We start from the raw sequence: 14,904 nt of genomic DNA on the forward strand, positions 1-14,904 counted from the left end.
GTCTCACTCTGTCACCCAGGCTGGAGTGCAGTGGCACAATCTTGGCTCACTGCAGCCTCCATCTCCCAGGTTCAGGTGATTCTCTTGCCTCAGCCTCCTGAGTAGCTGAGATTACAGGCACCTGCCACCACGCCCAGCTAGTTTTTGTAGTTTTAGTAGAGACGGGGGTTTCACCATGTTGGGCCAGGCTGGTCTTGAACTCCTGACCTCAGGTGACCTGCCCACCTGGGCCTCCAAAAGTGCTGGGATTACAGACATGAGCCACAGCACCCAACCACAGACCTACTATTTGACAGAACAATAGAGTGACTACAGTCAATAATAACTTAACTGTACATTTAAAAACAAAGACTGTAATTGGATTGTTTGCAACTTAATGGATAAATGCTTGAAGGGATGGACACCCCTTTCTCCATGATGTGCTTATGCCACACTGCATTCCTGGATCACAACATCTCATGTTCCCCATAAATATGTACACTTACTATGTACCCACAAAAACTAAAAATTAAAAATTAAAAAAATCATTTATGTGTCAGTGTCATATACATCTTACACACATGGCCCAAAGATAATTTCATACAATATTCAGAAAGCAAAAATGTCACTATCTCGGTACCCATCTGGACAGATTTCAGATTTTCCAATTAGGGATGTTCAACTCATTTTACTATTCAGCCTTAAGGGAGACAAGGTCACGAAAGAACTCGTGACCAAACAGAGACAATGAGGATTAGTGACTGGAAGGGAGGTACCATCTGCGTCAGACCCAATGTGTGGGCTCAGTTCAAGTATCACCTTACTGTAAAGACTTTCTGGATGACCCCAGCTCACAATGATTAATTAAACCCCAAATACATTACTTATCAGAATACTTGATGTTTTTTTTTTTTTTTGAGACAAGGTCTGCGGCCCAGGCTGGAGTGCAGCAGCATGATCATAGTTCACTGCAGTCTCCAATTCCTGGGTTCAAGCCAACCTTGTGCCTCAGCCTCCTGAACGGCTGGGACTACAGGTGTGTGCCAACATGCCCAGCTAACTTCTTATTTTTTTGTAGAGACGAGGCCCCACTATGTTGGCCGGACTGGTCTCCATCTCCTGGCCTCAAGTGATATTCTTACCTCCGCCTCCTAAAGTGCTAGATTACAGGCATGAGACACCACAGCTGGTTGATGCTTTTATTCAAAAACATTTTTCACAAAACAACTCAGACATTTATTGATTTATTTATGTTTGACTTGCTAATAAGCCGAGACTCCTACGGTAGGATGCCCTGCTCATCTTGTTATGCTAGTATCAAGCTTAGTGCCCATCTCATACTAGGCATGCAATAACTGTTCAGTGAAACTGAATCACTGTCCTATACCAGAAATGCACGTTGCCAGCCTCCTTTCCTACACCCACAGCAGGTAACAAGAATCAAACCAAGCATGCTTTCTCCCTGAACCCTGGATGCAGCCTCAGAATCCTCTACGTATCACTCCAGGAAACCATTACCATTAGATCTGACTCAGCAAACAAGGTAAACTAGTCCTCATACTTGGCCTATTCTATTCACTGAACTCAGTAGAGGTTACCATGGAAAGAAAGTAGGATAAGCATGTTCATTCACTCATTCAACCAATATTTATTGAACCCAGACTATGTGCTAACTTGTAACTGTAAACAAGACTATACCTTACAGAGTCTGGAGAGAAAGGCACGTACTGTATGTGGAAGTAACGGAGGATGAGGCATGAAGAATTAGGGTCCGTGGCAGACCTCCATAGCCATCTCCCACTTTCTTGCGAAGTACGATGAGCTTCCAGACAGTTTCCGGAGAGCTGAACACATGGAGCTTCTGGAGGGTGGCGCATGTAGGGAGGGCATAGAAGATCTGCATCCCTTCCCCCACACCTCACCCTACGCATCTCTTCATCTGTATCCATTATTAATATCCTTTATTTTTGTTTGTTTGGTTTTTTGAGACAGAGTCTCGCTCTGTCGCCCAGGCTGGGGTGCAATGGTGCGATCTCGGCTCACTGCAACCTCCACTTCCTGGGTTTAAGTGATTCTCCTACCTCAGCCTCCTGAGTAGCTGGGATTACAGGAGTGCGCCACCACGCCCAGCTAAGTTTTGTATTTTTAGGAGATGTGGTTTCGCCATGTTGGCCAGGCTGATCTCAAATTCCTGACCTCAAGTGATCCACCCACCTTGGGCTCCCAAAGTGCTGGGATTACAGGCATGAGCCACCAGACCAGGGCTTAACATCCTTTATGATAAACTGGTAAACCTAAGTAAATGTTTCCCTCAGTTTTGTGAGCTGGTCTAGCAAATGATTCAAACCCAAGGAAGGGACACTCATTTCTAGCTGCCTGGTCAGATGCACAGGTGGAGGAACCTGGGGCTTGCAATTGACATCAGAGTGGGGGGCAGTCTTTGTGAGACTGAGCCCTCAACCTGTGGATCTGATGCTCCTCCAGGTAGACGGTGTCAACTGAACTGGACTGGAGGACCCTTAGCTGGCGTCTGCTGCAGAACTGATTGCTTCTTGGTGGGAAGAAAATCCCACACATGTGGTCACAGAGGTCTTCTGTGTTGATTGTTGTGGTGTGAGAGCAGAGGAAAAACGGTTTGCATTTTTCCCACTTACATAGACATAAAAGAATACATAATATGTAATTCCACTTACACGAAATTCTAGAACTGACAAAACTGAACTAAGAAAGGGACAAGAGAAACTTTTCTAGGGAATGAAAATGTTCCACGTTTTGAATGGAGTGACGGTGAAACAGGTGTAACCATTTATCGAAATTCGCCAAGTTGTACACTTAAGACCTATACATTTTATGGTAAATGTATCTCATTTAAATTATACTTAAAATTTTCAAGTTTTTGTCTGTAAAAGTAACCTAATCTAAAATCACTAACCTTTCAAAATTCTCAAGATTGTGAGGTTTCAAAAAGGCTCAACAGACAATGCTTCTCTCAACCTGAGCAAATGACATCTTCATTCATCTAGTTGTTCCATCAGAAATCTGAGAGGAATTCTTGACACATCCCTGTCATCAAGTTCTGAAGGTGCAAGCTCCCAATCTTCTGAAACCCACTTCCTCCCCCTACCCCACTGTCACCATCTTAGTTCAAGCCACTAGCAGGTCTCACCCAGTCCAACACAATATCTTCCTAACCCATCCTCCGTTTCCACAGTCACCTGCCACAGCTGCAAACTGAAATCTGATCAAGTCATTCTCTTGCTCAGAGCCCTTCAATGCCTTCCTGACATTCTCAGAATAAATTGCAGCATCTTTAACATGACTCCCACACACACCCCTAATCTTAACTGTCCTCCCCCATGTCATCAACTGTGAATCTCATGCCACTTACCCTTCTCTCACTCCCCATACTCTAGCTACATGACCTTTTCCAAGCTTCTTGTATGTCAAGATCTTCCAGGCCTAGAGCCTTCATTAATGCTGTTCCCCCCACCTGGAAGATTCTTCCATTCGCCCTTCAACTGACTATATTCCTCCAATCTTCACATCTCAGAGGCTCCAAAGATCCTTCTTCGGAGCATTCCCTGACCCTCCTCGCGATCCTCAGCTCTCCCAGCAATTTAAGGGCAATGACCACCCCATTTTCTGCATAGCACTTAGCCCAATTTTCATTATATATTCTCTTGTGTGTTTGCTATGTTCATCTAAGATTAATGATAATAAAAGTAGTTCCATGTCTTAAGAGCATACAATATAGTGGGCATTAGACTGAACATTTTACGTATTATCACTTTGTATCTTTGCAATGACCCTATAAAGTAAGCTCTATACTGTCATTTGCCCCATATTCAGACAAGGAAACTGAGGCACAGAGGGAAGGGCTAGAAAATAGCAAAGATATTACTTAAAATTCGGCCATCTGACTAAAGAAACAGCACTATGCCATGCTGGCTTTCACAAAATATGAAGCTGAGCTGTCAACTCCAAAAGGGCAGGGTCCCTATGTGATTTGTAGGTTACTGTAAAGCACCATATTGTGTTGTTTAACAGTATTTTTTTTTTTTTTTTTGAGATGAAGTTTAGCTCTTGTTGCCCAGGCTGGAGCACAATGGCACGATCTCGGCTCACTGCAACCTCCGCCTCCTGAGTTCAAGTAATTCTCCTGCCTCAGCTTCCCGAGTAGTTGGAATCAGAGGTGCCCACCACCATGCCCAGCTAATTTTTGTGTTTTTAGTAGAGATGAGGTTTCACCATGTTGGTCAGGCTGGTCTTGAACTCCTGACCTCAGGTGATCCACCCAACTCGGCCTCCCAAAGTGCTGGGACTACAGGCATGAGCCACCGCGCCCTGCCCTGTTTAACAGTATTTAACATCAGTGCTTGCCTAAGCCAGAGGTCATGCAAACATCTGGCCAGTGAGAATCATCATAGGAGCTCTTCAACATGTTTACACTACTGAGATTTACCAATTATTTTCTAATATTAAAAGCTATTTTACTTACAGTCTCATTTACATAAGCTTATTATATATAAGCTCATTTATAAAGCAAATAGGGTATATGTATTTGAGAATAATAAAACTGGCCGGGCACAGTGGCTCACGCCTGTAATCCCAACACTTCGGGAGGCTGAAGCAGGTGGATCACCTGAGGTCAGGAGTTCAAGACAGCCGGGCCAACATGGTTAAACTCCATCTCTACTAAAAATACAAAAATTAGCTGGGTGTGGTGGTGCACACCTGTTGTCCCAGCTAGTTGGGAGGCTGCAGGAAAAGAATCACTTGAATCTGGGAGGCAGAGGTTGCAGTGAGCTGAGATTGAGCCACTGCACTCCAACCTGGCTGACAGAGCAAGACTCCATCTTAAAAAAAAAAAAAAAAAAAAAAAAAAAAAAAAAAAAGGCCAGGTGTGGTGGCTCACACCTGTAATCCCAGCACTTTGGGAGGCCCAGGCGGCCAGATCACGAGGTCAGGAGATCAAGACCATCCCGGCTAAGACAGTAAAACCCCGTCTCTACTAAAAATAAAAAAAATTAGCCGGGCGTGGTGGCGGGCGCCTGTAGTCCCAGCTACTTGGGAGGCTGAGGCAGGAGAATGGCGTGAACCCAGGAGGCAGAGCTTGCAGTGAGCCAAGATCGCACCACTGCACTCCAGCCTGGGTGACAGAGCGAGACTCCATCTCAAAAGAAAAACAAAACAAAAAAAATTATACCTGTAAATATCCTAAAGTTGAGACTTGTCTGACTTTCCCACTGTTTCCTTAGCCTCAAATTATTCAAAGTTAATGAGGTGCTACATTAATAATTTTCAGGTTATTGAGGCTCTGTGAATACCAAAAACAGAAATATAATCCAGAAAACCACACTAAAAACCCAACAGGCAAAAATATGGGGTCCAGTTAGTGTTACTGAAAACACACAATTCTTACTGTATTTCTACAGTTCCTTCATTCAACAAATGTTTATCAAGCACTTCTGCTGTATCAGGCACTGTTCCACGAGCTGGGGTGAACAAATGGGCCAAGTCCCTGTTTTCGTGAAACTGCATTCTAATGGAACAATTAACAACTGTCAGGTGGAAGTAAGTGTTATGCAGAAAAATGAAGGGAGGTCAGGGCATAGGGTTACTGTTAGGCTATTTTAGAAAGGCTGGTGAGGGCTGAACACTCATAACGTGACTTCTGAGCAGCCTCGAATGAAAAAAATGAGAACTTCACTAAATCCTATGATTCTTCAACGTTTTCAAGTTTGCATCCAAAAGACCGAAAACACAGTAACTTCTTCCCTTTATTCTATAAATAGGGAAACTACCTGAACAGCTTTTAGAAAGTGGAAGGGGGGCCACACTAGTTCAATCGTGGGGAAGAAAATGTTGAGGAATTAAATGATAAAGCCTGTTTGCAACAATGAATTTTTAATCATCAAAACTGAAGGATCTCAAAGAATTTTAATGTGTACTTCCCCCACCCTGCTACCGTCTGAAGGAAAAGTTGTCATCATAACTGTTTTCTAAAGACAGAGATGAAAGGAACTGCTCAATTTCACAACTTGTAATTATTACAGGGAAAAGTACTTAATGTTGAAAATATTAAGTGAACATTGAGAAGGAATATGAGACAAAGATCAGCACATCATTTTGGCTAGGAGAGAAAAAGAGCTAAAGGGAAAGAATGGTGCCTAAGCTAATTCATTCATTTTATGTGTTTCTTTATGATAAAGTTTAAGAAATTTTTTTCTAAAATACTTTACCTTCCTGAAACCACCAGAGTTCCATCATCGAGTAAATAATCCTTCACATTCTGAGGAAGTGGAAGAATGACACTAAAAAAAAAACACCAAAAAAGGCATCATTTAAAAAGACCAACTATAAGCAGAGAGAAAAATGTCCATACTTGATTAATTTTGGAATTATTTGTCTTTATTTTAATATAAAGTAGAAAATGTTAATGATGTACATTTGGTAGCAGTAGACAAGGAATTAGAATAATAAGATTAAATACTGCGGTTCACCTTATTGCCACAATGGTCTTTGCAGTAAACAAAAACTAGCCAAATCCAAACCACCAGATGGAAATCACAGTATGACAGCAGCAAGCTCAAAAGGATTCTGAGTGAGCACAACATTTATGTGTCTTTAAGAAATCAGAGACTAGCAGATATTTGCTGCAACACAGGAAATGCAGCAAACCCAACCAGAAGATGACTAGCATTTGGTCACCTTCTAAAGATAGAGGGGAGAAGTAGAGTCAGGATCTGGAAATCATTCTTTGGTTGGCAATGAGCACCTACCATTAAGAATTCATAATACTTTTGGATGTGTCTTGCTGGCATTCTATTCAACTGATCACCAGAGATATAAAGCTGCTTAAACTGGGCGTGCTTTAGCTTAATTTGTTTCAGGTAATCATAATTAAGGATGCCAAAGCCATACTTGAAGTCTCTTAAAAACTTATGGGATAATTTGTTTTTTATCTTGAAATAATAAGTTATCAAAAAGCCCTACCACAGATACCCGAAGAGTGCTGGTATTATTTTAATCTTGAGGCATATACATTTTTAAAAAGCGGAAAAGATTACAGCCTGCTTTCAGGAAGTTAACAGAACATCAATGACTTATAATATGTCTCATTTATTTATGGAACAAGTTTTTTTTTGGTACATTACAAATGGTTTTGTGCACAAAAAAGTATTCATGGGCTACTTCGGCTTTAAAAATAAATATTTGATTTATCAAAGGTATGATTTCACATTCAAAAATCTAGTTCTGGCCGGGCACGGTGGCTCACACCTGTAATCCCAGCACTTTGGGAGGCCGAGGCAGGCGGATCACGAGGTCAGGAGATCGAGACCATCCTGGCTAACACGGTGAAACCCCGTCTCTAATAAAAAAAAATACAAAAAATTAGCCAGGTGTGGTGGCCGGCGCCTGTAGTCCCAGCTACTGGGGAGGCCGAGACAGGAGAATGGCGTGAACCCGGGAGGAGGGGCTTGCAGTGAGCTGAGATCACGCCACTGCACTCCAGCCTGGGCGACAGAGCAAAACCCCATCTCAAAAAAAAAAAAAAAAAAAAAAAAAAAAAAAAAAAAAAAAAAATCTAGTTCTGGCCGGACACAGTGGCTCACACCTGTAATCCCAGCACTTTGGGAGGCCGAGGCGGGCGGATCACGAGGTCAGAAATCGAGACCATCCTGGCTAAAACGGTGAAACCCCGTCCCTACTAAAAATACAAAAAATTAACCGGGCGTGGTGGCAGGTACCTGTAATCCCAGCTACTTGGGAGGCTGAGGCAGGAGAATGGCATGAACCCGGGAGGCGGAGCTTGCAGTGAGCGGAGATCGTGCCACTGCACTCCAGCCTGGGCGACAGAGCAAAACCCCGTCTCAAAAAAAAAAAAAAAAAAAAAAATCTAGTTCTTCCTCAGGCTTTTAATTTCATCTAAAAAATCTTATTATGTTTGAAAATCTACTAAATTTTAACCAATTTCAAGTGAAACTTTGCAACTTAAAAGTCTCTTTAAAAATTTAAATTCTATTTATAATCTACTCGTTTTTTTTAATATGTCTATTTGCTGATTACAAATAAGCCTTCCTAAGTATTTTACTCTTACAAAGCTAACAAGCGAAATTGTTAAGTACAATGAATCTAAGGTTCTACCAGACATTCCAATACTATTTAAGAACCTGAAACTTTTCTTACACATTTTAACTGACCATTCTAAGCCAGTTACACATTTTCAAGTACATACCCGATGTTTATTGAATGAAACCATTATATAATGAATCAGCAATTACTGAAATATTGGCTCAGAAAATCAGTAAGTGCAAACCCCAGATTTTCTATTAACACCTTTAAAAAAACTGAGATGAAATTGTACATATTAATACTTGCCGCCTACCTGATGTTTTGAAGTATATATACATTGTGGAATAAATTTAGCTAACTAAAATGCATTGCCTGACATAGTTATTTTTGTGGTGAGAACACTACATCCCCTCTCCGTTTTTCAAGAATACGTGTATCGTCATTAACTAAAGTCTACATGCTGTACATCAGATCTATGAACTTGTTCTCGTATCTAACTGTTATTACATATCCTTTCACCTTCCCAATCTCCAACCTCTGGGGTGGTGGCGAAAAGCAATTAAGTCAGCCAGTGGACTTAGGCAGTGATTACCTTGCGCCTGGGGCCATTCTAAAAGTAGTGGTGGTGAACCCCCCAGCCTAAACTAGGTTAATCCACTATTCCTCCCGCCTCCGACCCTCACTGAAACCACAACTGACCCTCCTGGCCAGCACACTCGCTGGCTCGCAACAGGACGCAGACAATTGCTGATCTACTTCCCTCTCGACACACTCCCTCCCATGCAGTCGCTAGAAGGCCTGCATTTTTTTGGAGGGCAGTAAGATTCGCTCACAAGTCGCAGTTCCCTTTGGCCGGTCGGCCGGGCGAACCCCCTGCCATCTCACCTCTTGATGGTAACGCCTCGGAAGAGCGGGTACCACGCGGAGAACTGGCAGTGCAGCACATGCTCCTTCTTCATCCTCCAGCTGCCGCCGCCGCTGCCTTTCCCTCTCCTGCCTGCACCCTCCGGGAACCCTGGGATCCGGCCCCGGAAGTGCCCGCCGAGCTATTTTGGTTCCAGGACTCTTCCGGTCCCTAAAGCAAGAAAGAAGACCGAGAAAAGGAAGCGGAGAAGGCGAATCCCGGGGCATACGCTTGACACACAAGCACACAAAAAGAGCTTTAGTCTCGAAAGAGGAATTACCGAAGTGTTGAGAGAGGAATTTTAAGAAGTTTACAACTCCGTCTTCGCCCTAGACGCACGCTGACCCGGAAAGTAATCACCTGAAGCTAGGTCAAAGGCGGGGGTTCTACGGATGCCGGGAGGAGGGCGCGCGCCCATCCTTTTAGCACCGCGAGAGGCGCCGGTGTTTGGAGCCGTGGCACCGGCATCGGCTGACTCTGCTGCCTCCAGCTAGTTATTTCGTCCTCTTCCGTTCTTCACCCCTACACCTTGAAGTAAGTAACCGGGGCAAGCCAGTCACAGCACAAAATCTCTTTGGGGAGTAGAAGAAGAAGGGGAGAGGGAGCACATCTGCATGGTGCGTGCAGCCGCGCGGTGTCTCCCAGGCTGCGGCTGGGCACGCGTCCAGGCGCCCAAGAGGGAAACTGGGGATTGGAGGGAAACTGGGGATTGGAGGGAAATTGGGGATTGGAGCGGAAGAGCCTGGGCTACTCCGAGTAAAGAAAGCGGGCAACACCACAGCTAAGTGTTAGTTCCAGTGTAAAGATTGCAGCATCTGCAGAGGGGTAGAATGCTTGGTAGAGGGAATACCGCCTGTAAGATCCTGGGGGGTTCGACTTTGGGAGGTAAAAGGAGAGAGGTAAATTTGAGAAAGCAGAGGAAAGAGGAGTCTCATTGGAGCGCTGAATTCGTTTAGTCTGGCCTCGCAAAAGTTGTCAACCTGGAAAAAAGGCAGATTTTTTATCAGTATTCCTGCAATGATCGAATCATAAGGCTGGAAGAATTCGAATCGAACTTGTACTATCGTTTTTTCCTTTGCTTCACTCCTGTCACCCAGCAAAGTTCAGTTTTGTTTGTTTCGTTAAAAGAATTAGAAATAACCAGCTGCTTTTATTTATTTATTTGAGACGGAGTCTCACTCTGTGCCCAGATTGGAGTGCAGTGGCGCAATCTTGGCTCACTGCAACCTCCACCTCCTGGGTTCAAGTGATTCTCCTGCCTTAGCTGAGAGCGCTCGCGCCACCACGCTGGCTAATTTTTGTATTTTTAGTAGAGACGGCGTTTCACCATATTTGCCAGGCTGGTCTCGAACTCCTAACCTTAGGTGATCTGCCCGCCTCAGCCTCCCAAAGTGCTGGGCTTACAGGCGTGAGCCACCGCGCAGGGCCTACTAACTAGCAGCTTTTAACCCCTAGTCGTGTTGCTTACCATACAAGCTTTAGGCTTGCGCGAGGCTATGTCTAAAGGTATCTCCTTAAATGTACATTCTTCCTGGTCCCCCTAAGTAGTTTTAAATTAGAAACAGCCCCACCGACTGCAGGCCTCTTCAGAAGGGTATTCCTTAGAATAATAAACAGAATTATCTGCGTATTTTGAGTTAGGAACTCTTCCCCCCAGAAATATATATATATTGTTTTAGGTTTTCTTTTGTTTTTCTCAAAAATGTTACTAAGTGGCTAGTTGGAAGCAGTGCTTTAAAGAATACATTTTCAAAGCAGAGGTAAATAGATTATAATGTTGCAGAGTATGTTGGTGGGGGTTGGACAGTAATGATTCATTTATGCCTTGATCCGGAACTATGCAGTCCATTCTGTTTTGAGGGAAAGAAGCAATATTGTATATATGTCTGGAGGGTGGTGCCAGAAAGACTTAATGGCAGACAGGAGCGGTCGCTCAAATAATTGTTTTGGTTTGACTTAGAAAGTAAAAAATTGCAGCGGAAGGAGATGTTAGCATCGATGGGGGATTTATTTAGGTCAGATGTTTTCTAATGAAGACAGGAATGAATGTACGGAAGAAAACAGATCCCGGGAACATAGCCCTTCTGCGAGGAGCAGTACTTTAACAGCCCAAGAAACATTTGAGCATAGGCCCGGCGCGGTGCCTCATGCCTGTAATCCCAGCACTCCGGGAGGCCAGGCGGGCGCATCACCTGAGGTCAGTAGTTTGACCAGCCTGGCCAACATGGCGAAACCCCGTCCCTACTAAAATTACAAAAATTAGCCGGGCGTGTTGGCGCATGCCTGTAGTCCCAGCTACTCTGGAGGCTGAGGCAGGAGAATCTCTTGAATCCGGGAGGCGGAGGTTGCGATGAGCCGAGATCGCGCCACTGCACGCCAGCCTGGCAACAGAGTGAGACTCTTTTTTTTTCCGTCTCGGAAAAAAAAAAAAAAAAAAGAAAGAGTGTAGAGGTTAAGGCAGTTGCAAAGCTTTAATATAGAATTGCAGTTGTGTGTAGAAAAGCAGCTAAGTTTGTAAGCATAAATAATATAGATACTACAGGGAAGGAATTTTTATAGATACCTTTTATTCAGGCAGTATACTTTAGAAGTGTGTTCAATGACTTTTTAGTATTACAGTTGGTTTTAAGTAACTTGTTACACATTTAACCAGCATCAAATAAATTGACGTTATAAATAGGAGATGCTCAAATACTTTGAATGGATACAGCTAAATGAGCGTTCACTGTATTTTAACCACCGTGGTTGTCTTCACTAAGCCATGAAGTCATTGTATTCATCAAGTTTCTCCAACAAAACCTTTCAACAGTGGAAATAGTTGCTTTTTCTCCCGCATGCTGAAAAGTCAGTAGTCATGTGATTATGGGGGAGGAGATTTATTGTGCAATTCCTAATGAAGTAATGCAAAAACATATTTCTCTGAATCCATAGCATGACTAATCATCCTAGATTAATATTTTCACCTGTCTGCTGGTTTTCTTTATCTGGATGTCTGCCATCACCTCAAACAAGTGTGTACAGATTTGAGCCCTGCATCACCCCTTTTTTCTTCCGATGTTCCAGTCTCCCTTAAAACCGTCTTCGTGGAAATTAAATGTCACTTTGCCACGGCTACCACTCTACTCCAGACCTGTTATCTCCTGCCTAGACTATTATAAGCGGTTCTTTACAGTCTCATTACCATACGTCTGTAACCAATTCACCTTCCCAAGGGTCACTACAGTCAGTTCACTTTTGGTCAACCAGAATTACATGTGAGGATCATAAACCACCTGCTAAATGATTCCTGGAGATCACCAAGTAGCATCATTTCAGTAAACGTTAATTCCTCCCTGCCCGCCCAATAGCCACACCTGAAGAGAATGAAAAAAAAAAAAACCACCAAAAAACCCATAAGTGAATTCAATTGTGGGTACCCAAATTTTTTACTGTAAATGGCACAAAAGAAGGACACATCAGAATATTATCCTTTTTTTTCTTTTGAGACAGAGTCTCGCTCTGTCGCCCACGCTGGAATGCAGTGATGCAATCTTGGCTCACTGCAACTGCTGCCTCCTGGGTTCAGGCTTTTCTCGTGCCTCAGCTCTCGAGTAGCTGGGACTACTGGCGTGTGCCACCTCACCCAGCTAATTTTTTGTATTTTTAGCAGAGACGGGGGGTTTCACTATGTTGTTTAGGCTTGAACTCCTGACCTCAAGCGATCCACCCGCCTTGGCCTCTGAAAGTGCTGGGATTACAGGCATGAGCCACCGAGCCCGGCCAGAATATTATCTTTTAAAAATAGAATTTAAAAATGTTTAACTATGACCAAAATTATTAAATATAACTACAAATTATTTGATTCTTTGTTCCTTCTAAATCAAGTGACTTTTCTTTGTAATTATTCTGCCAGAATGTAGATTGCCACTTTAGACATGCCCAATTTGATGCCTGACTTTAACAAGACAATCATAAAGTAAGTTATTACTGCAAAAAAAATTGATCCTCTCTCCCACTTAATGTCTTTTTTTTTTTTTTTTTTTTGGAAACAGAGTCTCACTCTGTCACCATGCTGGAGTGCAGTGGCATGATCTCGGCTCACTGCAACCTCCACCTCCCTGGTTCAAGCGATTCTCCTGCCTCAGCTTCCTACTTAATTTCTTTCAAAGTGCCTTGTTGATTTCCCTATTCAATTATTAAACTGTTCCAAGTTCCTGACCCTCTTTTGTCAGTCAGAGGCTCTGCTTATGATGTGGGCTCCTGCATCTTGTATTTGGTTGAGTATGGTTGATACTAACAATATTCATCTTTTATCAGGGAGAGACCTAGCCAACATACCATTTCTTGTTAGGATTTTTTGCTTCACTTTGCAGCCTCAGCAGATGGCTGGGATTCGGGTACGGTGATTGAGTAATGAGCCTCAGTGCCAACTGCAGAACCAGGCTTTTGAGTTCAGAGTTTAACTTCTGGAATCTAAATTCCCACTTAACTCTTTATGCAGCTGTTGTTACTAATACTGGCATGCTGAAGTTGGTGAAAAATTAATCACTTCCTCCCTTTCAGTAGAGGGCTGTACTTGCCTAACCCCAAAATTAGTTTATTTTGGTGTTTGCTTTTTCATTTTTTACATAGGGTCTCACTATGTTTCCTAGGGTCATCTCGAATTCCTGAGCTCAAGCGATCCTCCCACCTCAGCCTCCACAAGTAGCTGGGACTATAGGCACATGCAATGCATGGCACTGGCCCCCAAAACTACCTCATATCACAGCAGTAATTTGTGCCGTGCCAGTTAGCTTTGTGTGCTTTGTTGGCCTGCAGTTTGGGAGGCAGAGATCCAGCCAAATCTGTGTATGGCCTTAGAAATGTGTTCGCAAATCATCATTATATGTGGAGTTGTTTTGGGAGTTTTGTGGTGGTGGTGGTTTTTCCTTTGTGGTTTTTTTGTTTGTTTTGTTTTGTTTTTGAGACAGAGTTTCGCTCCGTCGCCTAGGCTGGAGTGCAGTGGCGCAATCTTGGCTCACTGCAAGCTCCACCTCCTGGGTTCATGCCATTCTCCTGCCTCAGCCTCCTGAGTAGCCCGGACTACAGGTGCCCGCCACCACGCCTGGCTAATTTTTTTGTATTTTTAGTAGAGATGGGGTTTCACCATGTTAGCCAGGATGGTCTCGATCTCCTGACCTCGTGATCCTCCCGCCTCAGCCTCCCAAAGTGCTGGGATTATAGGCGTGAGCCACCGCGCCCGGCCTTTCCTTTGTTTTTTAAAGGAGGAAGTGGAGGAGAAGCTTGAGAACCACAGAGCTTACCATACACTCAGAATTTCTCACCCTTGCCCCGATGTCTCTGCCTTTGTTCATGTGGTGTCTTCTAGTTGGAATGCTTTCCCTGCACTCTTGGTCTCTAAGCCATGTCTTCACATCAAACTATCTTTTAAAAATCTTGGCTGGGCGTGGTGGCTCACCCCTGTAATCCCAGTGCTTTGGGAGGCTGAGGCGGGTGGATCACTTGAGGTCAGGAGTTCGAAACCAGCCTGGACAATATGGTGACACCCCGTCTCTCCTAAAAATGCAAAAATCAGCTGGGTGTGGTGGTGCGGGCCTGTAATCCCAGCTGTTCAGGAGGCTGAGGCAGGAGAATTGCTTCAACCCGGGAGGTGGACGTTGCAGTGAGACGAGATCGTGCCACTGCACTCCAGCCTGGGTATTGCAGCGAGACTCAGTCTCAAAAAAAAAAAAAAAAAAAAAGGCTTTTTCATTTTCCTCACTGCCTCCCAAGTGGATGTGTGTGTCCCTCCTTTAAAACATCCTGGTATGGTGGTGTCTCTGAGGCAGGTCTTTGCCCCAGATGTGCTTGCTAAACTGTAACGTGCTCAAGGGCAAGCATAGTGGTCAATGTGCACTGAGTATATACACAGACGTTTCCACTGCTGGTGCTCTCAAAGCTAGTTAGAGACTTCTGCCTGCCACTGT

General features: G+C 43.8%; 3 protein-coding genes across 6 annotated transcripts in view; 1 reads left to right on the forward strand and 2 right to left on the reverse strand.

Annotated features, from left to right (window-relative positions):
* The window catches only part of CDC123 (cell division cycle 123), a 49,324-nt gene extending 39,962 nt beyond the window's left edge, over positions 1 to 9,362 (reverse strand). Inside the window, exons 1-3 of the mRNA XM_055296644.1 lie at positions 9,240 to 9,362; positions 8,941 to 9,130; positions 6,222 to 6,293 (exon numbers count right to left, since the gene is read on the reverse strand). Of these exons, the coding sequence (XP_055152619.1) occupies positions 6,222 to 6,293; positions 8,941 to 9,014 (146 nt within the window). The 5' untranslated portion in view covers positions 9,015 to 9,130; positions 9,240 to 9,362. The remainder of the gene's footprint in view (positions 1 to 6,221; positions 6,294 to 8,940; positions 9,131 to 9,239) is intronic.
* Positions 9,355 to 14,904, forward strand: part of NUDT5 (nudix hydrolase 5) — a 28,509-nt gene continuing 22,959 nt past the window's right edge. For all 3 annotated transcript variants that reach the window (XM_063610190.1, XM_055296652.2, XM_055296653.2), the window contains exon 1: positions 9,355 to 9,493. The gene's annotated coding sequence lies outside the window, so the exon portion shown is untranslated. The remainder of the gene's footprint in view (positions 9,494 to 14,904) is intronic.
* SEC61A2 (SEC61 translocon subunit alpha 2) overlaps positions 9,762 to 14,904 on the reverse strand; it is a 72,125-nt gene continuing 66,982 nt past the window's right edge. Inside the window, exon 13 of one of the 2 annotated variants that reach the window (XM_055296640.2) lies at positions 9,762 to 9,939. In XM_055296640.2, coding sequence (XP_055152615.1) covers positions 9,912 to 9,939 — 28 coding nt within the window. In that variant the 3' untranslated portion in view covers positions 9,762 to 9,911. Of the gene's footprint in view, positions 9,940 to 11,505; positions 12,313 to 14,904 lie in introns of those variants that run through there. The other variant, XM_063610125.1, reaches the window with a different exon arrangement.

The sequence above is a fragment of the Symphalangus syndactylus genome, chromosome 10, assembly GCF_028878055.3.
Source record: "Symphalangus syndactylus isolate Jambi chromosome 10, NHGRI_mSymSyn1-v2.1_pri, whole genome shotgun sequence".
NCBI lineage: Eukaryota > Metazoa > Chordata > Mammalia > Primates > Hylobatidae > Symphalangus > Symphalangus syndactylus.